This window comes from Syngnathus leptorhynchus, chromosome 6 (genome assembly GCF_054491065.1).
Source record: "Syngnathus leptorhynchus isolate UIUO chromosome 6, UIUO_Slep, whole genome shotgun sequence".
NCBI classification, from domain to species: Eukaryota; Metazoa; Chordata; class Actinopteri; order Syngnathiformes; family Syngnathidae; genus Syngnathus; species Syngnathus leptorhynchus.
The window spans coordinates 6,860,300-6,887,721 of record NC_141200.1 but is presented as its reverse complement, the minus strand read 5'-3'; the positions used below and the strand labels follow the sequence as shown (position 1 = coordinate 6,887,721).

Here is a 27,422-nt window from a genome sequence, read left to right as displayed (position 1 = left end):
TACGCGTGCGAGGCTCGCTCACCTTTACGGCGTGTTAATAAACACAAGAGCAGAACACTACATCATCCCATTAGGATCTAATGACTAAATATAAACACATAAAATACAATATGTGCGCCCCTGTTTCTATTACGTTTGAATTTACACCACAGCATCAGACGGGACACCTCATCTGTTTAATATTTATTCCGAGGCGTCCGAGGGCCCTCTGTCGTACGCTCTAATGAATAAAACACGATGTTTATCCTCCCCTGTTTAACGTTAAATCCTCATGAACAGTCACAGGGACCAGGAGAATATTTACTTGTGTGGGGACACCGGGGAGTTGGATTATCTGCAGGCGGCTTTGTAGTTTTTTTGAAGCATCCCCTCCCTCCGCCCCATCGACCCCCGTGTGACATGTTCCACAGAGAGCGCTCATATTTACTCCCCGGCCTTCTGTGTATAGGCCTTCGTATTGTTTGCTCTAGTGTGCCGTGACTCGCTGTGGGAGACGACACCAGATGATCACGGTGTGCGCGGGTATTCGAAATCGAGCGTGCTGTTTTAACATGCTCTGAACAAAGACAACTGCAAAATAATGGACAGCAAAAATGAGGTGGGTAGCCACTGAATGTGCTGAAACCAGGGTCCACCCAACTGGGAGGGGCAGAGCACAAGGGGATCTCTGCAGACTCCTCCCACCCTGGTCACAGCATCCTGCATCTGCTGCTGTTAGCTCCATGAAATGCAAGACTAATAGATTCAAGAACCATGTTTATCCATGGGCAAGTAGGACCCCAAATTCTGCACTTAAGTAATTGTATATCGTGATAGTTGATTGTATTTTATTTTATTGTATTTTATTAATGGGCTGCACCCTCTAGCGCCTCCACCTGAGGGCCGAAGCACATCTGATCTTTCTAGTGAGTGCAAATAACCACACTTTTGAGCTGTCAAAATATATCTACTTAAAGCCTCTGATGACTGGAATGAATGATCACAGGGCTTTTCCACACCGCTCTAAAGTGGCCATGCCAGAATGAAGCCAGAACCGGCAACCAGATTGGCACGTCAGACTTTCTTTTTGCCTGCAAAGATGCTCGATTGTGTTGAATATTTTCATGAGCTCCCAGAGGTATCATCTTGCTGCGGGGTTCTCCCCCCCAAAATGATATATTTTGTCCAATATGAGTTGAATTTTTCTACAGCTACAACAGAGCATTTTTACCAATAAGCTACTTAAAAAAGGCACAAGGGTTCAAAGAGCATCCAGACTTCTTTCTTCAGCTTTGTAACGGACCGGTTGCCAACAGTCAATAACGGGGCAGTTGTAAAACAACATCCCGTTCACACTCAGACAGTTAACAAACTAACTTGCTTTTGAAATGTGGGAGGAAAATGGAGAGAAAACTACTCCTGCAAGTGCAGTAGTTATGTCGTTTTACGGAACTGCAATAGTAGACATATCATTAAGGTAAAAGCACATCTTCTGATCTGATCTTACTGGCATTAAAAAATACCTCATATATTCAAAATGTTTTAACTTAATCTGTTTAAAAAAAAAAATCATATCACATGTGTTTTAGTTTGCTCGCATATTTAGGTCCGGAGCAATTCTATTAAAATGGCAAAAGACTCAAGTGCCTTCATGAATTACATATTTGTATCAAGAGGGGGCGACATTGGGTTTCTAAAGGCTGTCACCCAGTTTGACCAGGGCGCGCATGTTCACCTCTGGCTCTGCTTTTTGTTTGGCAATCTGTATTTTTATTACAGCTATTATTATTATTATTATTTTCGTTAATGGCTATGCATCCTTCACGGGAGCAACAATGTAATGTTTTACGATTTCCTATTAACACTTTGTGGTCAATGTTTAACTTTTGAATGATTGCCAATTATTGTAATTAAGAAAAAATACTAAATATGCACCAGCCATCGCATAAAAATGACTATAATCATTAGACTTAAATTGCTTCAAATTAAATTTAGTTTGAGTTATTTAGTTAAACATTGCCTTCTGTCCATTTTACAAACGTTTACCTTTTCTTATGCTAATGAGCTCCTGCAGCTCATTGGCAGTCTCGCTCAATTTCTCGCTTTGTGACGTCACCCCGCTTTTCAAATAAGCAATGCTTTTTAACTCTGGATAAAGACAAAAAAAAAAATCTATCAATCCCTGGGTGGAGTTTTGCTTTTTTTCTCCACCCTTCCAGCCCTGTTCTTCATCTCCCCTCCTGCTCCTGCTCCTCCTCCTCTTCCAGCAACTATTTGCCCGGGACACATACGTGAGCCTCCTCAAATTGGCGCGCTAATCCTAAAAGGAGCCATGAAGTGTTAAATGGCAGAAAGAGGCAGAGCGGAGGCTCAGACTCACACACGCCGGGAGAGAGGCTGGGAACACCGCTGCTGCTCCACTGCGTCACATAGAAGGGGAACACATTAAAAAAAACACCCAAACTTCTCTCCCGAAGCAAAGCAACGCCGCGCAATTAGTGCGAGGAGCCTCACTATACTTCTCTTCTTCCTTTTTTTTTTTATTTGCTCCGCTTCAAATAAATAAAGAAATCAAGCTGGCTCAGTGCGTGTCTCAACAGCCCACTTTGACAGGTGCTCCTCACCCCCTTTGGAGGACTGTCAACAGCAAGAGGATGGCATCAGAGCTGGCAATGAGCAACTCCGACCTGCCCACCAGTCCCCTGGCCATGGAATATGTTAATGACTTCGATCTGATGAAGTTTGAAGTGAAAAAGGAGCCGCTGGAGCCCGATCGCAGCATCAGCCAGTGCAGCCGCCTGGTCGCCGGGGGATCCCTGTCTTCCACCCCGATGAGCACGCCCTGCAGCTCGGTTCCCCCCTCTCCAAGCTTCTCGGCGCCCAGTCCGGGATCAGGGAGCGAGCAGAAGGCGCACTTGGAGGATTTCTACTGGATGACCGGCTACCAACAGCAGCTCAACCCCGAGGCTCTGGGCTTCAGCCCGGAGGACGCCGTAGAGGCGCTCATCAGTAGCAGCCACCCGCTCCAGAGCTTCGACGGCTATGCCAGGGGGCAGCAGTTCGCCGGGGGGGCGGCACCGGCGGGCGCCATGGCCGGGGAGGAGATGGGCTCGGCGGCCGCCGTGGTGTCGGCGGTCATCGCTGCAGCCGCGGCGCAAACCGGTGCGCCCCACCACCACCATCACCACCACCACCACGCGGGGGCACACCACCCGACCTCCGGGTCCCAATCCGGCGGCGGCGGCGGCGGCGGCGGCGGAGGAGGAGGAGGCGGCGGCAGCGCAGGGGGTAACCACCATCATCACCACCACCACCCGCACCTTCGCTTGGACGATCGCTTCTCGGACGAGCAGCTGGTGACCATGTCGGTGCGGGAGCTCAACCGGCAGCTCCGCGGGGTCAGCAAGGAGGAGGTGATCCGCCTCAAGCAGAAGAGGAGGACACTAAAGAACCGCGGCTATGCCCAGTCGTGCCGCTACAAGCGGGTGCAGCAGCGGCACGTCCTGGAGGGCGAGAAGACGCAGCTCATCCAGCAGGTGGACCACCTCAAGCAGGAGATCTCCCGGCTGGCCAGGGAGAGGGACGCCTACAAGGAGAAGTACGAGAAGCTCATCACCACCGGCTTCAGAGAAAACGGGGGCTCCGGCAGCGACCACAACCCTTCGTCTCCGGAGTTTTTCATGTGAGTCTCGGCGTAAAATGAACGAAAAGTTTTCTCCTTTTTTTTTTTTTTTTTAAACCAAACTCTTGCGCGCAGTTAACTAGTTTGTGCGTAAAATTGCGCACGTAAAAAAAAAGTGTCAAGAGAGGACAATATGTTGACAAAGGCATTTCTTGGCGAGAATAAGGCTCTGAATTGACTGACTCTCGGGATGAGTTGGTGGACTTTGGAGTTTGGCTTTGCATCATGTTTTGTGTTTAAATGATTCATCATCGCTTATCATTTCCTCACTTTTTTCCCCGCAACGACAGCAGACGTGCATTCATTTTCCTGTTTTTGTGTGTGTTCAGAGTATACTTTTATTTTGTCATTTTTAGAGCCACCCATACACCCCATTTTACCCTGTGAAGACATCCAAACTAATCTGAACAGATTTGAATTATTTCTGTAAAGAAAAAAAAAAATACCCGCGACTGTGAAGCCATGCATGCTGGTCATGTTTTCTTTCTCTCTTTTTATTTGTGTTTTAACCGCATTGATCAGCCTCATCGCCCTTTATGGAATCTGGACGATATCCACGCGTCACCTGGACCCTGACACACTTTTTTCGCGTCCTATTTGGAGCACACTCAGGTCGGGATGACATTGAAATAAATCCAAGTTTTCAGGATTCGCCGACTGTTTTAATTTATCATGACTAAACAAAGTAAAGTAGATCAACAAGCGGGCTAAAGTGTTGCAAAAATAAGCTTTTAGTGTTTTGTACTTTTTGAGGACTTACGCAGAAGTTTATGGGTAGCCTATATTCGCTGAACAAACTGTTTGGAAAATCCATTATGTTGTCAGTGTTATGCATCGGTCATTGTGATGTCCTTTTTGTGGTGTCAGTGAAGAAGCGACAACGCTTTAAAATGGACTCGAATAAACACACCATTCAGTTATTGAATGGGAAAAAAAATATTTTCTCCTGACGATCCTTTTTTTCCCTATTACGCACAGTATGTGCGACTCTCCGCCTGCATGTCGACACCACAAAGCTGTGTGTGTCAGTGTGCGTGTGTGTGTGTGTTTTGTGTGTTTGCCTTTGCTTTTGCCTCCCGATGAAACATAAACAGAAATTATTTCAATTAAATGTGTTATGAGTGAAAGTAAATGCCTCATCGAAGTGGAATGGCAATGCGCAATTTACGCACGGCGCTGTGTCTTATTTTCTAGTCCATTGTCCATTAGCGATGATTTATCTACATATTCCCATTATTTTTGGAATAATTGTTTTTTTTATATGTATTTCTGAAAGTGGTGATCTTCACCTGTTGCACAGCAGAAATTTGAAATCCCTCCCAATTATTGCAAACACGCACACGGACAAAGCGAAGCAAATCGTCATACTTAAAATAACACGTTTTAGTGTGTCTGAGTTAAAGCCACATGTGAACTTTGTGTGCAACCGATCTAGTCAATGATTGATTTTTGAGTAAACTTGTACTTTTCTTTTAAGTTGATAGACGTCGACTTGTTGGATTTGCGTTGTGTGCACAAAAAACAGGAAAAATAAATTTAACATAGTTTAAAATTAATGAAAAAAATGGTCATATTGAATCATGTTTCATAGGAGAGAATGAATAATCTTCAAACAGTTGTCTAAAACAATAGAACAGTATGTAATTATTATATTGGATACCGCTATTGCACTGCTAATATAAATATCAAAACAGTTTCAATTGTTTAAGATTATTCAACAATTATTACTCCAATTTATTTGAGTACAGAGATACCCCCCCAAAAATGTACTGAGAGGCCACATGAGGCATTCAAAGTCGCTCAAACCTGCAGCGACTGACTGCTTTCCTGCAGACTAACATGGTTTTAAAGAACAAAGCTGGTGTACAAGGTCATCACGCATGCAGTCTTTGTTGTTGTGTGTGTGTGTATGTGTGTGTGTATGTGTGTGTGTGGGGGGGATGTTAAAGAAAGGAGGAGTTATTGGTTCTTTCTTCAAATGTGTGTTTCCTATGCAAACGTCTTATTGTGGTGAACATGTTTGAATGCACATCTACTGCATACTTTGCTCACGTCATGTACTGTACTCACAAACACACACGGTGGTGACCTGCCGTGGTCTAGATTAGAGTGAGGTGATGCGTTTGTACAACCTGGACGATGATTTTGTGTGGCGATTCGCTTCATGATAAACGATTGGAGGAAGGTCCGGGAGAAGCCCTTTAGTGTGTATGCTTGCGTGTGCGTGTGTGTGTATGTGTGTATATATGTGTGTGTGTGTCCACTAATTTATACCCCTCCGATCTGATTAGGTCCTGGTAGTGTTGTATTTAATTCCATAAGTGTTACAACCCAGAATCTAAAAGTGCAACTTTGCTGGTTATGCTGTGAGGGAATTGTCTGTGTACTGAGTATTGCTATTTGGCGTGCTTCACTTCCTGTACCTGCTCACTGCTTCTTCAGCACAGGAAGTGAAATACACACACATGGAATTATTAATCACCTCAATATGAAGAGTAATTCTATTCTCCTCCTCGCTACGTATTGACTCGTCACTCACTTTGCACTCCACCCTGTGATTAAGTTATTAAAGATAATGTAGTTGTCCTCTGTCACCATATTGGGCTCCCTCACTTTTCAGGTCAACTATGGGAAATCGCTTTGAAATGTATCAATATTGGCATGTGAATCATGTCGGCGTAGCTCACATTAATGTCTCGAAATTAACAGCACAAAAGAATGCGCCGCCGCGCGCCGTCCATTTGCCGGAGTGCTCGCTGACCACACATCCGTGTCTCTTTTTTTGACCTTGTGCGGTATAGGACGAATGGGTGCTAAGTGCATTAAATCTATGAGAATAAGTCATTTTATCTTGACATTGTAGAGCTTGTTCTGTACTTTGGTTCCGTCAGTCCAAAAAGGATTGCGTCATAAATGTTAAGGATGGAGAAAAGCCAGCTTGTTGTTATCATCTATCGTGCAAAGAGTTTTGCATTACCAGAGCAAATCCTTTACGTTTCTTCTCAATTTGCAACGCTACATTTTGTTCACGTTCTTGGAAAGAAAAGCATACATTCCTCCGCCGCCCGATCTGCATCCGCATCACTCGGCACAATAAACATTTACATTTAAAGTGATTTAAATGGCTTGCATTCATGTCGCGGCGCCACACGTCCGTCAGGCGCACCCGCAGCAGCGGACTGTCTCGCCCTGAGTTATGTGCCATTTATTTGAAACACTCATAATTCAGCTTGTCCTGTCATCTTCAGGAGTAGTGTGTGGGTGTGTGTATGTGGTGAGCGGAGATCTTGAGATGCTCCGAATCCAATCCAATGATCACAACATAAAGCTAACTTGCACAATCCACAACAAAAGCTGTATGAAGATTTTTCAATTTTGTGAGGTATTAATTTCACAGTCCAGGTCAATACAAGAGTGGTGTTTAAAAAAAAAAAAAAAAAAAAATCACTCTTTCCAACCTTGATGATCTTACTCCATTTTGCTTGAGATGCACTGCGAGACTTTATTGTAGTTCAACTTCACAGTGGTCTGCAATTGCAAAAAAAAATGATATTAATAACTGTGCCCCTGATTTTGGGCCTCGCGAGCAATAGGCAATTCTGTAATGTGGCCTGTAAGTGTTTTTGTCCATGATAGTTCAATATATTTGAGAAAAAAACAACAACTTGTGGGTCTAATTTGATGGACAAGAAACCACCACGCCTGAAAAAACAACCAATCAGGTCATGCCTTCTGTTTGTAATTGGTTGTTTTTCCTCAGGCGTGGTGGTTTCTTGTATATTGAAGTAGATACACAAACGGGCTCAGAGAAGGTAGTTTGTTTCCTAGATGATTCTTATAACGTATACAACAAAAAGTGGTACCCGCTAAACACATTATAATAAATGCTGTGTGTGTGTGTGTGTGTGTATCTGAAAGAAAAATCTTCAACTAATTAGGATTTAATAGTGCGCGACGTCTCTGTTGACGCTTTCAACAGTGCGTTGACTGGCGGGCCACAGAGCCCACTGTGTGTGTATTTTGGACCACATGAAGTGAACATGAAGGAAGGAGAAGGCGGAGCGGCGTGGCGCTCAAACGCGTGCGGTTGCGGAGCTGGAGGCCAGCCAGAGGCTTGCGCGTTTGTAGCTGCATGTCAATGAAGCCAGTGAGCGAGAGAGAGGTGATTCACCTGCTTTGTGTGTCTCTCTGCCAGTCAAACAGACATTGATCTCAAAAGCAAGGCAAGGTGACCCGCCCGTGATGTTGTGCAGGCTTCCAAACGCTCCCCTCCCTCTCATTTGCACCTGGGAAAGGCCTTGACCCCACACGCTGCTGCCATGTAGCACGTGGGCCCTGCGCCCTACCTATCAATCCGTGTGTGTGTGTGTGCATGCGTGTGTTGCAATTTATTTGGGAGAAATACGCACATGCAGAACAGGTGTGGAAGAAAGGCAAATGTTTCAGTGCAACAAGGTCTCCCGGGAATTTACTCAAAAAATGTTCAACTCAATTTGTCAGTTTGCAGATAGAGTTTAGTTTTACTAAAGAAACTTAATATTAATAAATGTATTTAGATAAATTTTTATATCAGCGTCACATAGACTAACTAGCAATAATTCACCCTTAAAAGTGATTTAAAAAAAAAAAAAAAACTCTCATAAACACCCTCCAGAAAGATATGATTTCCTAAAAACATATTTCTTTCCATAGCATTTTTCTTTGCTAAATAAATATCATATTTCCATTTTATTATTAAAATGTGTTTAATTCCAGCAATAATATCTTTAAGAATCACCATAAAAAATGTAATACTCCACACTTTGCAGTCATTGTTGGAATGTCCTGCTTAATTCAAGATTCCTTATTACTTGCTATATACCTACAAGGAACATTTTAATTATCTAATCTTTTCAGATTAAATTTAAATGTTAATGCCCCCACAATGCTCCTAGTTGTTTTTTTTGTTTTGTTTTGTGTTGGTTATACACAATAACCTCAGCCTCAATCACATAATTTTCGCAGTCATCTTTAAACATAAACAAGAGAAACAAAGTTGAAAAACAAGAACAGTCCATATTCCGTTTACCGTGAGCTAGTTGACCGAGAATAAACACAGACAAAAATAAAAAGTGAACTTTTTCACCAGCATGTTGATATTTTTATTGATATTTCTATGAAATGTTTGTCCAGCCTCAACCAAGTCACAAATTGAACATCTTCAGTATGCTGCATCTCAGCTACTGAGAGCTCCAGTCCAGTCCAACGGCTCAGAGTCCATTTGGCCCGAGCGGGATTTTGTGAATAGTTGTCAATGTTAGTTTGAGATTGGATTGAGAGAGGCAGTAATCTGCTTTGTCACTCCATGCCTCCTTTCTCCCCCAGCAAAGTATGATTTCTGAGGAAGAGGTTTTGCTGTACTGTCTTGATGACACTTGTCTCTTAGCGCTGATGTCTATGAATCATTTTTTTCTTAGATTACGTTAAATTTACACATGCTATGTGTTGCTTTGTTGTAAATCGATTAATGAATTTTTAGGAAACAAAACTAAAATAATATGTACCAAAACAGACTGAACTAAAAGATGAAATATAATTCTGGTTTGCACAGTTTTGCCATTCCTTTTTAATAATTTATCTTGAATCATTTATAATTGAATACTTCAGTCAATTAAAAGCCATTTTCTATAGATGAAATCGGAACTCTAATTTACGAATACGTACAAAGTTATTTTATGACTTTCTTTGCTTTTGTAACTAATTTGCAATCTCTTTTCATTGCAGGACGTCGAGAAAATTCCTTCATCTGTGATAGAGAATTTGGACTTCAACGTCCCGTCACCCTCAGTTAAGGTAAAAAAAACAAAAAACAAAAAAACAAACAAAAAAAAAAAAAAAACCTTTCCGCTTCATCCAGTCAATTTGGTGTTTTTATTGTATACCTTTGACCACAAAAGTAGGTTTGTTTGGCCTTGGTACGTCGTGAGGAACATTTTAAACCACAAATTATCATTTCTGCTCACTGTTATCAACAATGAAAGGATGTCGTCACCACTCTTGAACCTCCAAAGGTTCAGAAATAATTCAAACAGGACAATTAAGTGAAATAAATTTGTGTAAAAATTATGAACTGTCAGATGAAAATTTTTTATGAGCAAAGCGCTTGTGTGTACCGATTTATTTCCATGCAGATTTCTGACAGCAGGTTCCCCGAGGAGCCTTTTATGATTAGATGCATTTTGCACTCGATTTTTAGCTCCGTGGGCGACCACACCCCTTCCTCTCTCTCTCGCTCTCTCTCACTCTCTCTCTACTCTCTGACAAGAAGTGCTTGATTGACAGGAGGGGGTCTGACATTGGGTGCGCTCATGGGGGATGAGGCCAAAAACCTTTCACTTCATGTGGTGACCCTGTGAACCTCCTTCACCCCACTCCTCTCCCTCTGAGGAGCCAGACGCTGTGCATGTATTTTTTTTCCTTTATTTATAGTTCATATCTGACTCACATGGCAGATGGGAGGGGATGAGATACTCAAACATAAAAATACTGATTTTCAATGGTGAATACAGAGCAGGTTTAACGATTGTTGGCCCTTACCGTCACACACTCGACATAACATGAACATACTTCATTCCGTATAATCCTTCAGAGATATATTAGAATCTTTCCTTTGCTGACTTTGATCACAAGGAAGGGAAAAAAATGTTCACGTTAGCCCGATTGTCACAATGTTCGATTAAGCAAAAATCGAAGGTGATAGGTTGCTTGACATGAAGTTTTCATTCCACTAAATGTCTGCCTATTTAATCTGATGTGAATGAAGGTGCACAGTCCCGATTTATTTCACTTTTTGCATCTACCGTCTGCTTACGTTGAGGCATTTTTAATGCCTGAACTGACCCAGCATGTTCTGCTATTTGAACGGGACGAGTCAGACGGGCATGTTCGGTATTGTTCTATCTTGGCGGAGCAACTGAGAGCTGCTTGTGGGAGGACTCAGGCCAGTCTGATAGGAATGCGGACACATACATATATATATGGATATGGGGCGGGCAGACAGAGAGACGGACGGACGGGCAGGGTAACCAGAGGCAGGCGGTGACCTTCTGTGCTGCTGTAAGATCGAAGGCTTTATTTAAAGGCCTGGTCAATGTGCTGGATGCTGCGGAGGTATCAGCCTCGCAGCCGGCCGACTCATCAGCAGCACTGTAATACAACTCTGACTCTAACCCCCAGTGCGCGCGCACACACAAACACACACAAACGCACACAGTGGACACATCAGGTTTTACAGTGCAGCTGAGAGGCTGGCCAGAGGAAATAACAGGATCAGCATGAGCTAAGTTTACGGTGCAGCAGGAAGAATACTTTGCTGTTTTTTTTTTTTTTCCAGATGAGCATTATGCTTTGTCATTCTTAAAAAAATGCATGTAACCATAACTTCATACTCAGACACCAGTTCCCTCTGTACCAGAACATTAGAGAGAGTATTTTTTTCAACAAAACAAGCTTGTTAAAATGTGTGTAATTTCACTCATGTTTGGGCAAATAAAACATTCAGATTTTCAATCTTGAGGTGACATAATACTGCAAGGCTCCCACGACAGCTCAAATGTGGAAGGGTGTTGCGAGATTTGCTCTCAAGCAGTTTTTAGGGTTCATAATTTGTAAAAGGAACAGACCATGGAGATGGTAACCGACCACTAGTATCAATTTTTGAAAAATACTTAGTATTTCATATTTGTTTACCGGCAGGGCCATTGTGTTCTTTTGGAAAACCGATCGGTTATAATTAGTGTGCAGTAGACAGAGTACATCATCATCATCATCATTCAACGTGTACTAACACTTCTTCACGTTTTACATGTGACAGCACGCTCAGGGCAGGGGCCAGCCAAGTTGTGAGTGACGGAATACAGGATAGTGAGCTTGTGTGGGACACGGTGTGGGAGGGAGGACACCTGCCTGCTTCAGCACTTTCCCTCTGACACGGGCTGAGGTCACAGACGGGACACGTTAAAAGTGGTTTCACAGCAGTGCCACAGCTCCAAGAACTACGTCTTCCTTGCTTCTCACCATTTGCCTTTTTCTCTTTTTTTAAACTCTCGGTAGTGCAAAAAAAAAAAAAAAACCCACATCACATAGAAAACAGTGTTGAATAATCAAAAGTGATCAATCCAAGTGACAGTGTACTAAATATATTGAGCATCTTGTAAAAAGGGTACTTCTCTTCCCTGCCACCCTAACCAGAAGTTACTCATTATCAAGCCTCTTCCGACTTGAGTGCTTGTTAGTGTTCGACATAAAACAGAACATTTATTTAACCATCAGCAGTTTTAAAGATACACACGACAAGCATAGAACAACTGTGTGTATAGATTTGAATCATTTTTAAAGTGTTTCTTCTTCTTTCGCTTTCTGCTACATCTCAAAGCTGCGCCCTGGAGCCACACCTCCAAACATCAGCTCCTCTTTTCAACTTATGTTAATATACAATCGTGTCTCTGAGGTTTTCACTTGTTTGCCCCAGTTGTGTTGTTTTATTCAAACGTAATTAGTTGTTAAGATGTTACCAGCCTGTGTGTGTGTGTGTGTGTGTGTGCCTCTGAGCCACCGTTGTCCTCGGGTTGCAACTGGGTGCTCGCATCTTGATTGAGTGAGGAAAGCAGTGTGATCTCATGTTTTCTTCACGTATGGCTTGCAGCCTTCAGCCTGCAGCCTTCCTCCCGCCCGCAGCATCCTCCTGTTCCTCCGCACACGACAAACGCACACTTTGTTCCCCTTGCGTCACCACAGCATCCTGTTACTCAATTTAAGTCGATTTTTATCATAGGAAATTAAGTCATTCTATAACCATGCATTGTAACCTAAAACGTTTGTATCGCAAATCATCCTTTTCTATTGAAATGAGTGGGAATTCAATTAATCCGTTTCAGTGCCTGAGTATTCCAGTAAACATTTTGTAATGTGTTTTTTAATTTAAAAAAATGCACTCAACAGTGTACAATAATAGTACCATAATGAATAGAATTTAAGAATCAAACACTTGCTGCATCATGCTGAATTAAATGGGCATTGTGCTGCTCATTCTGATGTATGCACTTTGGCTACCAGGAAGTAATACACACATACTACTCACAGATTTGATAGAAGACCACTGGATCTAAACTGCAATAAAATTACTTGTTTGCAGAGGACAATGAGTATATGTCTGCATGTGTTGCTTTTGCTTGTGCTCGAGTATAAATTGTTAAAAGGTTTATAATTATCACAAGATCAATGCATAGAGGTCTATGATGATTTGCATCGTGTGTTGGCAATAGGCTGGCCAACTTGGTAGTTTTGGTACATTATCTTCGTTGTATATTTTTAATGCAAACTTCAACTAGGACTGCCAATAAAAACCTTGAAGCCACTTTTTTGAAGAATTGTTCACTATCTGCCAAATTGCCCCTTGTTGTGAAGTCAGCTGCCATCAGCTAGCACTTTTAAAAACAGATATCAGTACTTCTTACTTCTATGTCAAAATAAGCGTATTACTTTTTTTTAACCTCAGTAAAAGACGATATCAAAACCATGTATTTAGAGAGAATGACAAATGAAAAAAATCTCATTTGAGAAGAAAAAAAGTCAATTTGCTATTTCAGTGGTTGTTTTTGTTTTGTTTGTATTTTGTATATTGAAAGTACGTTTGCCATGTTTACATCTAATTGAATTCTATTGGCTCCATGCTGCAGAGTTGTTAACACGAGACAATGCTAACAGTCCTCAGGATGTGTTTCCGCAGCAGAAAATGAGCGCTAAGCTCTCTCTTGCAGCATAATTTATTCAAGGCGCCAAACTGTGTCTTGTGTAGGCCCTAAAGGATCCTATTTTTATAGCCGTCAGCAGCAGCACTTCTCATACACACACATGCAGATTATGTATCACGGCGATGCCTTTGGGTGGACACAATGTGCGCGTTTCCTCTCACGTCTCGTCTTAACCGTCTTGCATTGTCCGTCCGTCCCCGACCCCCCCCCAACTTGGAAACGCCGACAACGAGCTGTAATGGCACATATTTCCTGGGCCCTGGCCGAAACGGGATGCATCTCCTCCTTGTTAGCTTGATAAATAACAGGGCTGTTGGGAAAGTGCTGATTTTTAGCTTTCGGCTTCTATTTTCCTCCGGATGACATTAATTTTAAGTGGCGGGGAGAAAGCAACGAGCTAATACAGACAAATAAATAAAGAAGAGGGGGCTGGAATCACTCTAATGTGACCTGCTTGTACACACATTTCTTTATTCAGCTGTAACCGACGCTCACCGGCCAACGCATTAGGTCACACTCTAATGAGGTTCAATACTGTAAACAAGATGTTTTTTGGGGTGCGTTGGTGCAGAATGGCATTAAATCATACTGAGAGCTGGTTCTTATATTTTGCTCCTCTTATGTAGCCAAGTGAGGTCTATAGAAATATCACATTGATGTCTTTTCAAATCTGTAATCAGATTCATTTATCACAGCAGTGTTTCTTGGTTAAAAGGATTAAATATGTCTGTGTTGTAGATTCAAAGTAAAAGTTCAAGACACTGTAACATTCACGAAAAAACCAAAACATAAAAATCATCAAAATCTTTTGCGCATAAAATTTGAATAAACAAATGACATCAATTGGTGTAAAATTAGTTCCAGACTTAGTAAAAAAGTTAAATACAACTGACAATTGGTGATTCTGTATACCACTAGAGAGAGTGCGCATTCTACGAGCTGTGAGTGGAGCATACTCGTATTAAATGAACTTTTGTATCTGATCTCATTTGTCACGTCGGCTTTATGTTGTGGGAATTTTTTGCTGTTTTGTTTACAAACAAACATTGCACATGATTGCTCATACGTGACGTTTTAGTGTGGTCTGGTGTGTAAAATAAGGTCTAGAATGTAGGAGCTATTCAAATAATATATTGGATTCATTTGTGATTACAATACACAAAAGTGACATCATAAGCTGTGCTTTTGTTTCCATTAAGCCGATTCCTCTCATTCTCTCGCATCCCAAACGCTGCCGTTCCCTCCAGATGTGACGCTGGCAGTGCAGCAGTCTTCGCTTTTAATTTTCTGCCCGTATTTATCACATGTTGTCGTTTGGCGGTCACGTGAGCAGGTGAACTACTACCGAGTGGCAATTAAGGCTGATAAATCACTCATTTACAGGAAGAGGAGGAGGATGGCGGAAACGAGGAAAGAGTGAGATACCAGGGAAAGGAAAGATTAATGAACAGCTTGTAGTCCTTCACAGATATTTTATTTGTTCATTTACTCGAAGCCACAGCATTATTGTGTGCGTGGGGGGCTAGGGGGGGGGGGGGCGACGTGTGGAGGCAGACGCACAAAGAGAAGGATGCAGGTAGTTCTGTCCTTTACTGCCATTGTGACATGTCTGCTAGTGCATGTATGCACCTGCAAACGTATTAAAATACAGTGAGACAACATGGCTGATGGATCTACCCCGACTATAAACAGGAGAGTAAACACACTCACGCCTCGGGATGCGGAGGAATTTAATTGCGCTATCCTTTATTTTTTGTCAGCACGTCGTCAGAGATGTTGTTCCATCCCTTTTTATTTTGGCGTTTGGCGCTCAGGCTCACAGTGCAGTAATGGTATAAGTTACATCCGAAAGTGTGTCTCAGCAGCCCGGCTGCAGGTCAGTGCCCCATTGAGACTGCCCACTCACTTGAAAAAGGCTGATTAAAGATTCATGACAAAAGTGGCAGGGAGGGGGGTGAATCAGAACAGCCTTTTAATGACCGGGGAAGAAGACAGGTAGAGAGAGAGAGTGAGATGGGAGTGTTTTGTTTCACCTGCTCACAGGAAACCATTGAGAAGTTTCCACCTGCATCAGTCAGCACAGTGGGGATCTAATGTTGTCAAATTAAACTGGGTACATACAGAGCGACCTTTAACATCTTAAAGACGCATTCATTGGATTTACACAATTTCCTATGAAAAATGTTGCTTGTAATCAAGCATTCTGGAATCAATTAATTACAAAATCTGAGGTGCTATCATCCAAAAAGGAAAAAGAAAAATGGTTGCTTGGAAATTTCTAAAATATTGTATTTAAAAAAATCTAAAATATTGAGTATTTGCAATATTCTCCTGCAAATAGCGGTGGTCCATTCGACTGCCATTCTACAGAATTGAAAAGTTAACTACAAAAAATGGAAGCACTGGGAAAAAGTGAAACGTTATTAGCATCCGACCACCTGGGCTGAACATCTGCAGCATCACAGGGAAGACACTCCATACATCACTGCTAGACACCGCACGCACGCACGCACGCACGCACGCACGCACGCACGCACGCACGCACGCACGCACGCACACACACACACACACACACACGCGCACACACACACGCACATAAGGTCCTTATTGACATACGGAGTGCTCCTGCAAGGGTGGCGAATCGGCTTATTAGAAATGCATAGGCCATAGGTCAAGTACAAGTTTCGCTCCTCTCGTCGGCGAGAAGGTCAAAGATCGTCAGGTCGGTGTCAGAGGCCGGTGTGACGGCTTGTGATCGGTTTATCACAGCACGGGTCACCGGCGAAGCGGCGAGAGCTTCACAAATCAAAGTTCATTTGCAGTCAACACATTTCTCCTTTATTTTCCCTTTCTATTTGTTTGTCTTCCATTCCTCCGCTGCAGTAACCACTCGCCTTTGAAAAATTATGTGATCTTTTCATGTTCTATTAGCTTTCTTTCTCCCTTGTGCTATTTTTTCATCTTCAAAGCGAAAGCTAAAATAGGGCGATCATTGCAATTTAATTACTACATATCCCTTTGTGAGTATGTGTTTGTTTGCGTGCGTAGATTTGCTGGCCTGTGCAGTTTTTTTTTTCTTGCTCTGTGACTCCCGTAGCCTCCCCGTATCGTCCCCCGGTATTTTGAGTGAGGTGCCACAGAGTTTATTTAAATAGATGAGAAACGCAATTCCCAAATTAGGGGGAATCTCCTGTCGCATCTCAGTCTCTTTCTAATAACCCCCAGCGTTGCACTGGATCCTCTTGACACACGCACATGCAGAGTATTGCAGACGCGGCGTTTTTCACTCTCGGGGGTAAAAGGTTTTCATAAATGAAAATAAATACTTTTCTTCATATGGAGAAGAGAGTGGAGGCGATGACAGAAATACCTTTTTTGATACCTCAATGCAAGCAAATATGTGATTTAAGGCACCGCTTTTCTTGTGCAGTGTATTGTGCAAATTAGCACAAAAACACACTGTAGGTAAAAGGAAGACTGAAAAAATCCGTTAATAGTCTTGTAAAAGAGAATTACCTTTGTTTAATATTAATATTTGCTGCCTTTGCACTTCTAAAATGTATTTTATGTTAATTGTACTCTCACAGTAAGATTTGTACGATCAGATCTTGTTCTTTATTATTTCTTTCCTTATTTTCCATACTCATATGTTGTTTCTGTTTTGTCTGATTTGATTTGAAGCTAGTACTACTCCCTGTCAAATCTTAGCGTTACATGCACGGTAAGGTCACGTATGCACTTTCTTTTCTCTCTCCACCTTTGTGTCCTCCTGACATTTCATTCAACAAAGCTCCGACAGCTCCATAACTATAACTCTCTCCTGCTCCTCTTTCTGTGTCCTCCTCTTTGGTCCACGACTAAACGACTCTGTCAGAAATAAAGAGCACTTATCTTATCTGCTGCCTCCACCCGCCGCCGCCCACGTCACGCAAACTGATGTACGCGCGCCTGCCTCTCCGCTTGACGTGTTTTTGTGCACGCGTGTGGACGATGTCCCATTTTGTCACTTTGGACTTTTTAGAGTGGTGACTTCCCGTGTAGTGTAACAGAGTGGCTCTGCAAAGCTTCTGTCTTTGTCTTCCTCATCCATATTGGCGAATATATCCATCCATTTTCTAGAGCGCTCATCCTCACTGAGCTTTGGAGCCTGTCCCGGCTAACATTGCAGTGGAAATGACTTGCCAATCAGTTGCTGTCTACTGTCATTAAGAGCTCCCAAAACAAATACAATTAGGGGTTCCTGTAAAATATTCTGTGAAGATATCTCTAAACCATGGCAGACATATTGTGAGCAGCACAATGAGCAGCACTTTAAATGCTGGCAGGGAAGGTCTGATTCTCATTAACAAGAGTCTGAATATGATTGGTTGATTGTGAACCCAGTTACGCCCCAGTTACAAGAGGGTGTGCATACTTGTGCAAACACATTATCCAAAAAACCCTGAAAATCTTTTTATTTTTAAATCTGTTGAGTTGTAGAGATATGTAGGTAGAACATTTTATAAGTGATTTATTTCGCTGTCATTTTTTTTTTGGGTATCACAATAAACCCGGCATTTGAACGAGGGTGTGTAGACTTTTTATATAAAGGAACATTGAACTTTTTGGTATATCTGCCGCCTCACCTGTGCGAATTGCCGTGCACACTTTAAGAGCGTCCTTTGTGTGAAGAAGGACAAAATGAGTGCAGAGGGAGAATGCGCAGGAGACGGTGAGATGAAAAGTGTGATAATTCTCCTGCTTCCCCGAGGCCTCTCGAAGCCCTGCAGGCCCCCTATAGGTCCCCTGGCACGTGCCTGAGCAGAAAGCCGGGGCCTGCTAATTGGCCCCTGTGATAACACCACCAGAGAAAAAAAAATAGGGGTGGAGGGATGCACATGTGAATGTTTGTGTTACGGAATCACAGCATCGCCCAAACGCTTATTTTCATATTCCCCCCCCCCCCCCCCAAGTAATAATTTATAGGTTTGTATTTCTCCTTTGAAGGGTGTTTGACTTACAAGTGGTGATGAGTTTTCTTCCAACGCTCTCGCTCATTGAAGTCGGAAAGCCGCTGAAAGACAATTAAAAGCGTGCTTGCCAGTTCAAAGCGCCGCTTCAGTCTGTAAACAGCTTGTTTCTCTCTAATTGTTTCATTATCTCCGTGTGCTTATTAAATGTAGCGTAATTGTTAATTACCACAGCAGCTTCTGTAAAGAATTTGTCTTGAGTATCAAAACAAATTAATTAAAGCCAATGCGTGTGCAACAACAGCCGTGATAACAGCAGGTGTATGAGAGTTTGTCATCCACTTCCACAGCTCCGGCGCTAAGCCTTATTGTTTGAATCCTTCAATGAGATTCAAATGAGATTCATAGCAAATTGTTGCAGCACAGGTAATATGCAGATTCTTTTAATGATGAATGCAAAGATGCAAGTAGGAGTTCCTGCAAAATATTCAAGTGAACTATGCCTCAGCAGTCAAACTACTATGACATATTGTGAGACTTCAATAACTGAAACGGTCAAACTAGTCACCGAGGCGCCAACTATTTTACATATCTGTTAGTCAGTGTAGGTGTTTTACAAATCTGAATTTCACAGACAAGCTGAGAGAGACCCTCTTCCAGGCCAAAACAAACTTGATGAAAATATTTGTCTATGGCAGTAACAGACTGCTTGCAATCCATTTTTATCTTAATTAGCTTCATAAACTTCAAATGTTGTGTGGCGCTGCCCAAATGCGGCGCACTGCTGATAGATGATGCAGGTAGAAACACTTCATTTCAATTAGCGCACAGGAAGCAGGAAATAACTGGCAAATCAATTGTCATTCCGATACGCTTTCAGGATGCGGCTCGGGTTCAAAGTGGCCAGACCGAGATGGCGAAAAAAGCGCATCGACGGTGGACACATTTTGTGCACTTTTGTGATGGAACGCTCAGATTTGTTTCTCCCATCCTGTCTCACTTCCCTTTTGAAGCACAAGTCAAGAATGACTGATTTTGCTTCCAAAATTAGTTTTTAACTCAGTTTTGAGTTAAGTGGTGATATCGCTGGTCCACTATTTTGATACGGCACAAGAAAATGGTAGTTGGCGGTTGCAATGACACTGGAAAAGATGCTTGTTAAACTGTATCATTAGGTTTTTGGTTAATACATCATAATATAGGACATAGTATTGCTTTAAAAATAGGTTTTTGTCATTGTGTTGCTGCATGCAGCTAAATATACAGAGAAAAACCTGCTACACTTTATGCCTTCTCGGATATTAAAACACAAGTGATGGGAGTGTGGGGCTGAAATGTCCAGGCTGCTCCGTCAATATTACCAACCACTACAGAATCTTTAAAAAATCTGTGATGTGGTTAAAAAACAAACACAACCATAAACAAGCAGCTCATTTAGATGAAATGCAAATATATTAAAAGTGAAATAGTAAAGTAAAATAAGTGAATTGTACTTGGGCAGTTATATTGTACTTTGGATTACCAATAGACATTTCACACCACACTTTGAGAATCACTGAAAATATTATTTTATATTTTTAATTATCTAATTATTTATTTTTACACATTGATGCCTCAAACTATCTATTTCACAATCAAGTGTGAACGAATTTCATTGATTCCACAAGGCTTTGAGCAAGCAGGGATGGCAAAAAAAAAAAAAAAAAAAAGGCAAGTGCAGCCGAGCGGGAGACACACAAAGTTAACTCGCCGTGTGTGATGATATCAGAGAAAAAAAAAAAATGCACTACATCACGTGCGCACACACCTTAAAACGTGGTGCTGGGATTTGTTTGTGATGTTGGTGCAGTGGACCGAGCCTGAAGAGGTAGTAACAGTTTGATGGCGGCCTTTATGGAGACACTATATAACACCTGTGACAGTCTATTCAGTGCATGTCAGCTTTGGGCCCGGATAGTGATGGGCGACTAGAGGGGGCGGGGCGAGGCTGAGCTGCTGGCGGGGGTCGTTCCCGTGCGCCGTTTCCTCCTCTCCAAGAAACGATCAGGGCGAGACAAGTGAGACACTTTGTTAAATGTCAGTGCCAAACCACACTGGGACTGTTAAACGGGTGCACTTATAGCGATAATCGAGCCAGATTTGAGCATTTTCCCAACCTTGCAATCAAAGTCAGCAAAGAATGGATGACAGGTGACATTATCCAGAGTGATTATCATGCAGCACACACATGACGATTTGATACATTTATAAAAAAAAGAAAAAAAAATGATGCTAAAAACTCAGTTTTTGGGAATAGAATAAAATCTTTTGAACGAGCTCCCAAAGATCCATCTGCCCACCTCTCATTGGTTCCCTTTCACCGCGGTGTTCCGTTTGCTCTGTGATTGGGTATCGAATTAGCCCGCTGATTGGATATTGAAGGCGGGAAGACTGATGAGAGGATTTGGCTAAGCTTTCTCCTGCCAACCTCATTACTCACACTTAAACACACACACATACACACACACACATGCACGCACTTACACAGAGCACACAAGTTAGTTGTATGGATGACTTGTATTGAAAACTCTAAAGTGGGCTTTCACAAACTTTTGCAACAACTCAGAAATTCCAAACCAAGGTCCATCCAATCTTCCATTTTCGCCAGCACGTCTCCTTTACGGTAAACTATAGTCTATCCCAAGTAAGTGAGAGGCACGGTACACCTTGAAGAATTGTTTTTTTTTTTTTTTTTTAAAGAAAGACTCAGAATAGGGGGGTGGGGAACACTGTATTGACAAAACCGGATGTAAACATTGACTTTTGACAAAAAGCACAACTGATGCGAATTTATCCCTGTGAATATGAATCAAAAAGCCCTTTGCCATAGAAATGAGCCTCGTGGCAGACAATGAAATAGCAGCCAAACATGTCCAGTGTAACCAGGTGCCGTAGGAGCATATACCGCAGAGGAAGCGGCGTGGGGCCCCTGGGAGAGTGCCGCATGCAATTTTGAAGCGGATGTGTGAAAAGCTTTGTGCTGATTTATGCCGTGTTTCATCCCACAATAAAGATTATGGATGATGCTATTGATTTAGCCGGGGCAGTGGCCATGACTGTACTCGCGGGTAGAAAAGACAATTTGGCTCATTACCATTCACAGGGAGGAAGCTTTTCGTCCCCTCTATATATGTGTGTGTGTGTGTGTGTGGGGGGGGGGGGGGGGGTGAGCCAGCGACTTAGATCATCCTCTGTATTAGCGGCCCAACTCTTCCCTTCCTTTGTGTTGAAGTTCCTTTTCCACAAGTGACACAAGCAGTCAGGAGGGAGGCATGAAAGTATTGACTCCGCTTTGATTTAAAACTCCAAAGCACAGGTCCAGGAAAACTGTTTGACTCTCACTGGCCAAATAAGCACACCTGATCCAACGTTCCTTCCAACGGCTTGTGATATCCCCAAAATCCACATTCTCTGGGCAGTAGACAACACCCGAGTTGAAGGAATTCTCCTAATTCGTTGTCCATCCATCCATCCATCCATCCATCCATCCATCCATCCGTCCGTCCGTCCGTCCGTCCGTCCGTCCGTCCGTCCGTCCGTCCGTCCATCCATCCATCCATCCATTGATGATGTGTATGATGAGGTCTTCATTATCATTAAAGCTGTTTGCAGATTGCCACACATTACAATTATCAAGTCATTAACATGTACACAACTTCCATTCATGTCAGAATGCAGCCAATTGCAGCACAGTAAAAGTAAGCACATTTAATTACTAATATGCCTTTTTTTTCTTTCCGGCATTACGTTGATCTTCCCAAATCGTCGGCACAATACTTGGCTAATACGCCCATCTTTAGTGGATGACAGACTGAAAACAACTGCTATTATTAGCTGTAATATTAACAGAATGCTGTTTTGCTGACTACTATTAGAGGACAATAGCAGGGAAGTGCACTTCTCTTTAATTAATTAGCTTGCTTTTGTTTCTGGAGGCCATACACACACACACGCACACACGAATATAATCATATACTTTTCACACACACACACACACACACACACACACACACACACACACACACACACACACACACACACACACACACACACACACACACACACACACACACACACACACACACACACACACACACACACACACACACACACGCAAGAGTTTGGTTTTTAGGGTGGGGGAAAGCAAGAAGTGCAGGGAAGGGGGTAATATCAGCAGGCTATCTATCCTCTATTCCACTGGTGCAAACCCAATCCTCTTTGGAAATAACAAATGCATAAAGGAGCCACAACACAAATATATCTGCCTGGCTCAGATAGATAGGGCTATGCTAGAGTTTAATACCCTTATGTAAACCAGTAACAATCAAGCCCTAACACACACCCCCACATCACCACTAAGGGGACAATAAGGAACAAGCTCCATTCTCTCTCTCTTTCTCTCTCTCCCTGTCTCTCTCTCTATCCCCCCCCCCCCCTCCAGATATGAACGGTAATGACTGATTGTGTGTGTGTGTGTGTGTGTGTGTGTATAAGGAACTGAGCTGTTTTTTTTCAGCAGATATTGAACAATGTGCTTGCTCAGATTGTTGGGCGTCCCGACGCTTGTTGTGCTTGTTTGTTGTGTTCGAGAGTCGTACAAGGCCTGAACCCAAGAGACTGCAGCCTGAATATGTGCCGGTCGCTCTTATTTGGCTCGCTCCTCACTGACTGCTTGTTTGATGTCTCACTCAACCAAAAGTGGTCGTGCCAATTTGGTTGGAGTTGTCGCCTCTTCTGCCGGAAGTGAGTCAAAGCTGACTTGTTGGGCCTAGGTCGAATGAATGCGCTGAAACCATGCCTTGCTCCACTGTCAATCAAGTACATCCACTACAGCGTGGAAAATTGGATGCTCCATCATCTTTCTTTTGCTTACACATAGTAACTGTATGCAGGCATGTGTGTGTGTGTGTCTAGAGGGGAGGGGGGGGGGGGGTGGCTAGGATAACAAAGGTTAATCTCATACATCAGATGCCATCTGCATGTAAAATTTCCTGTGGAAGAAAAAACACTCATTTTGTGTGCTTTCGTTGGAGCTGATCGCTCTGCGAGATAACTCGACGCTTGACATTTTGCTCTTGCTGGCTTAAGAGAAATGTCTTTTTAGGTGTGTGTGTGTTGAAGTGTGAGTGAGTGTGTGTGTGTGTGTGTGCACGCAGATGTGTAAATATGTACATGTCGGCAACTCCCCTGCACTTTGACAGAATGTCCCTTTTGTGCTTTAAATGATGTCAAGTTGGGTGCAAACATACTGACTTTTAACACATAAAAATAGTTACAAAGTCATTGACTTGGCTTAACTCAGTGAGGACTGCACATGAAGGATTTTTCTGTTGTCAAGACTGAAAAGGTTGATTATTTACGATGGTCTAGCTATTTGAGAGCGGGGTGCTCACATTTGTCACGTATGTATGATGCATCTTGAGAGTGGCAATAAAATAGGCTAAAATACTCCATGGTGTTTTAACCAAATGCGGGACAATAAACATAACGCTTCAATTGAGAGTAAACATTTCTACACTCGTGGGCGCTCTAATATACGTCTACATGGTTATGAAGATAGCGACCCAAAGCAGAAGGCCAACGTAGCAATCCATGCGTGTACCAATGCATGTGTGTCACAACATCAAGTTCTACTTGATCAGCAAGCGTAATGCTGCACTCTATCAGCCCGAAAAGACCCCGCTTGGAAAGCATCAAATATTTATACGACATTATTCGCCATCCAATAGCCTGTAAGTAAAGAAAACATTCTCGGCGACTTTCTATTGCCTTACCAAATTCAAGCCCGGGTCTCGGTTTGTCGCCTTGTAACAGATTTATTGTCTTTTATCCGCCATGTTTCTTGAGGAACACTCAACTGGTTGCGCCGAAAGCCCGCTGGGTAAATGATACGATCGTAAAGCAGACATGCCATCGCAAATACTATTTACAGATCTCGCCATGGGGATTTGTGACAGTTTTTTTTTTTTTTTTTGATCCCCCGACTGAAAGGGAAGACGACCAAAAGTACACAGAGAGTAAGTGTTAATTCTACACGGGCAGACACTTGAATGGCTGCTGTTGTTCCAGAGGCTGTTTTATGGAGCAGAAACAGCCGGCTGCGGGTGTTGTTTTCCCCGTGATTGATTGCTCTGGCCCCGGGGCTGTTCGCAGCGCTCCGCGTTTTGTTTGAGTATTTACTGGAATGTTGGGAGGATAAAACTCGGCCGCCTCAGCCGTCGCGCTGCGGTGAGAGACTGAGAGTAAGGCGACAAAAACCCACACACGGAGATAAATAGGGACACTTGGGGGGGGGCAAGATAATGTCGAGAACACAAGGAGCGATCAGGACTCGATACTGTAGCACCAGATGAGGACGTAAGCTCATTTGGCTTCTGCTTAACAGTTGACTTTTGGTGAAATAAGAGCAAGTACAACATGCTATGTCCTGGATCGACATCACCTGATTCTGCAATTAAGTATATTGTGGATGGGTTGTTTGTTTTGGAGTAAACCAGCACATTTTTTCAAATAGAAGACAAATACAATTGTGGCACTGCATCTAAGTGAATGAGCATATGAACGAGTTAATATCGTTATTTAAATAGTTCCATTAGTCGTCTGTTCATTTCCGTAGTTTATTTAAAAAAAGTGAGCGATAACAACAAACGAGTTCTGTTTGTCGCCTGTGTTCTATATTTTGGACACCCTCACTGCTGCTGGCGCTGGGGGGGCTGTCTGTCACGCTGATGGAGAGCGGTCAAGACATTCAGTCTGTCTCTTTTTCCACTCTTTCATTCACTTTTGTCACACATCGCTCATTCAGCCTTTCAGCCTCTGCGCGGAAGCCGTCGCTATGTCTTAAGAGTAACGACGTGTGGGTTGGATGTGTTTATAATACTTCATTAGGTATCCATCCGTTTTCTTTAGCTCTTGTCCTTATTAGAGTCTCTGTTGACCTGGAGCCAATCCCATCTGATTTGGCATTATGAACAAAAATGTGACTTTTGTGCCAGCTTCAGACAAACTTTGCTCTGTCCGTGAAGTCATAGAGAAGATGCTAAAAATGTGGTGAAAAGGGCAAAAAAAAATTACTCTATCAAAATATTAGAATCAGCTCTCCGTATATGTCTTTTTGTGCAATCCCACAGAAATGTTGCAGTGAGATGATAATCCGAAAGACGTGTCTTATTAACACACAAATCAATAAATAGCCACTATTTTTACCGACTGTACAGAATCTATTGGGCTCCATCTGTGCAGTCACAAAGTGTATCTGCAGGACGTACAGTTTAAATATGCTCTCATTTGTCTTGCTAATGCCCACACACCTGCAACCACCAGTGTTTTATTATGGGTCTTTAGTGGGAGTTGAGAGGTGCAGAAGGGGGAGGGGATAAGAGTCGGACAATATGTAAGTAGCTGCGTGCCGCAGAGAGATTTACTTCCACACACAGATTAAAAGAAGCTCAGTATGTGATTAAGACGAACGCCATCTATAACAGCGCTAAGCTTCAATATCTGCTGCCAAATGTGGAAATTCAGAGAATGTGTGTTTTGTGGTTTGCAATGTATTGGACACTACACACACACACACACTGAGTTGTGTACAGCCATGTTGCTGTGGGTGTTTTCTGTTTGATGAATGCCAAATTTCTTTCAACTCATTTTTTCCCAAGTCTGCCCTCTGTCTGCTCCAGTTCGCCCTCCATCCTTAAACTGTCAGCAGCCATGCTGTGTGAGTGTGTGTGTTCTTGCGTGTCTGTGCGTTCACTCCTCCTTCCTCACTGTCAAATGTATTTGTTACGTATCCTAATTAGCTAATAAAGGTCACGGCATTGCTCAGTGGGGAAGGCGGGGAGATGCAAATGAGCTGGAAGTTCGCAAAGATAATAGTGAACGCTGGCTTCACCGACACGAACGATAATCATAATACTAAGAATCGGTTTAGATGATGGCTGGCTGGATAGATAATAATAATAATAATAATAATAACTATTGTAAATACCTCACTATTATCATTAATGCTGCTATGACGAATAATAATTTTAATATATATACCTTACACCTCTTACTGCTCCTACTAAAAGCAACCGCTACTGATACACACAACAAAAAATTTAGTACTGCTAATAAAGCTTATTAAAATTATGTTAGTTTCTTCTTTGCTACTTCTCTGCTACTTCTTTATCAAGCTGAGTCGCTTCCAGTTGACCTCACAGCTGCCCAGAATGTTGTGGCAAAATACGGTACTACAACACCAAGCTTGTGTTCGCCTTATCCTCACAACAAATAAACATGTGCTCACTGTTGTCTTTTGACCGGATGCTGCTCGCTCGCTCTCTCAGATAAGCGAGGCGAGGAACACATGCTCCGAGGCGAGTCCCTTCAGCGGAGCTCTTCAGGTCCATCACCTTTCTCAGCAGAGCTTGTCTCACGTCCGTTAGCCCTAAATCAGCCGGCTGTCTCCACGTGTGAAAGCTCTCTCCTCCTCTCTCGCTCCATAACTCATCTTGTCTTTCTCGTCTCTCTCGCACACGCTCTCTCGCTTGCTCGCTTTCGCATAACTCTTTGGGTGTCTCTCCAGCTCTAACCTGCTTTTTCAACCCTTCCTTTTTATGTTACCTTTTACGGTTATATTTTTCTTCTTCATTTCCATATCTGTCTTTTTTTAACTCCCCTGAAACCATTTTCACATCCATTTGCATGCTATGAGACAGAATATGGCTCTGAGATCTTGTTGGCATTGACTTTTAAATGTTGCCGTTCATGTTGTTGTTTGGTGAGCAGTGGTCTGATGTGTGGCAGTAAGAAATGTCGTGTTATAGGGGCAAGTGAAGTTGTGCCCCAGTAGATGAGGACACTGCTTATTTGCTTTCTTTCTAAAATATATATTATATATAATACAGAGAGATTTCAATCTTTGGGCCTGGAGGAAAGGTAGATGCATTTAGAAGACATGTTTGCATACGAGGAGACTCAATGTCAAAGAAAAGCTTTGGG

The 27,422-nt window shown here is 42.7% G+C and overlaps 1 protein-coding gene across 1 annotated transcript in view; it reads left to right on the top strand.

Moving 5' to 3' along the window:
* Positions 1-2,633: 2,633 nt before the first annotated feature.
* mafb (MAF bZIP transcription factor b) overlaps positions 2,634-27,422 on the top strand; it is a 34,571-nt gene continuing 9,782 nt past the window's right edge. The window contains exons 1-2 of the mRNA XM_085914644.1: positions 2,634-3,661; positions 9,425-9,493. Of these exons, the coding sequence (XP_085770770.1) occupies positions 2,634-3,661; positions 9,425-9,452 (1,056 nt within the window). The 3' untranslated portion in view covers positions 9,453-9,493. The remainder of the gene's footprint in view (positions 3,662-9,424; positions 9,494-27,422) is intronic.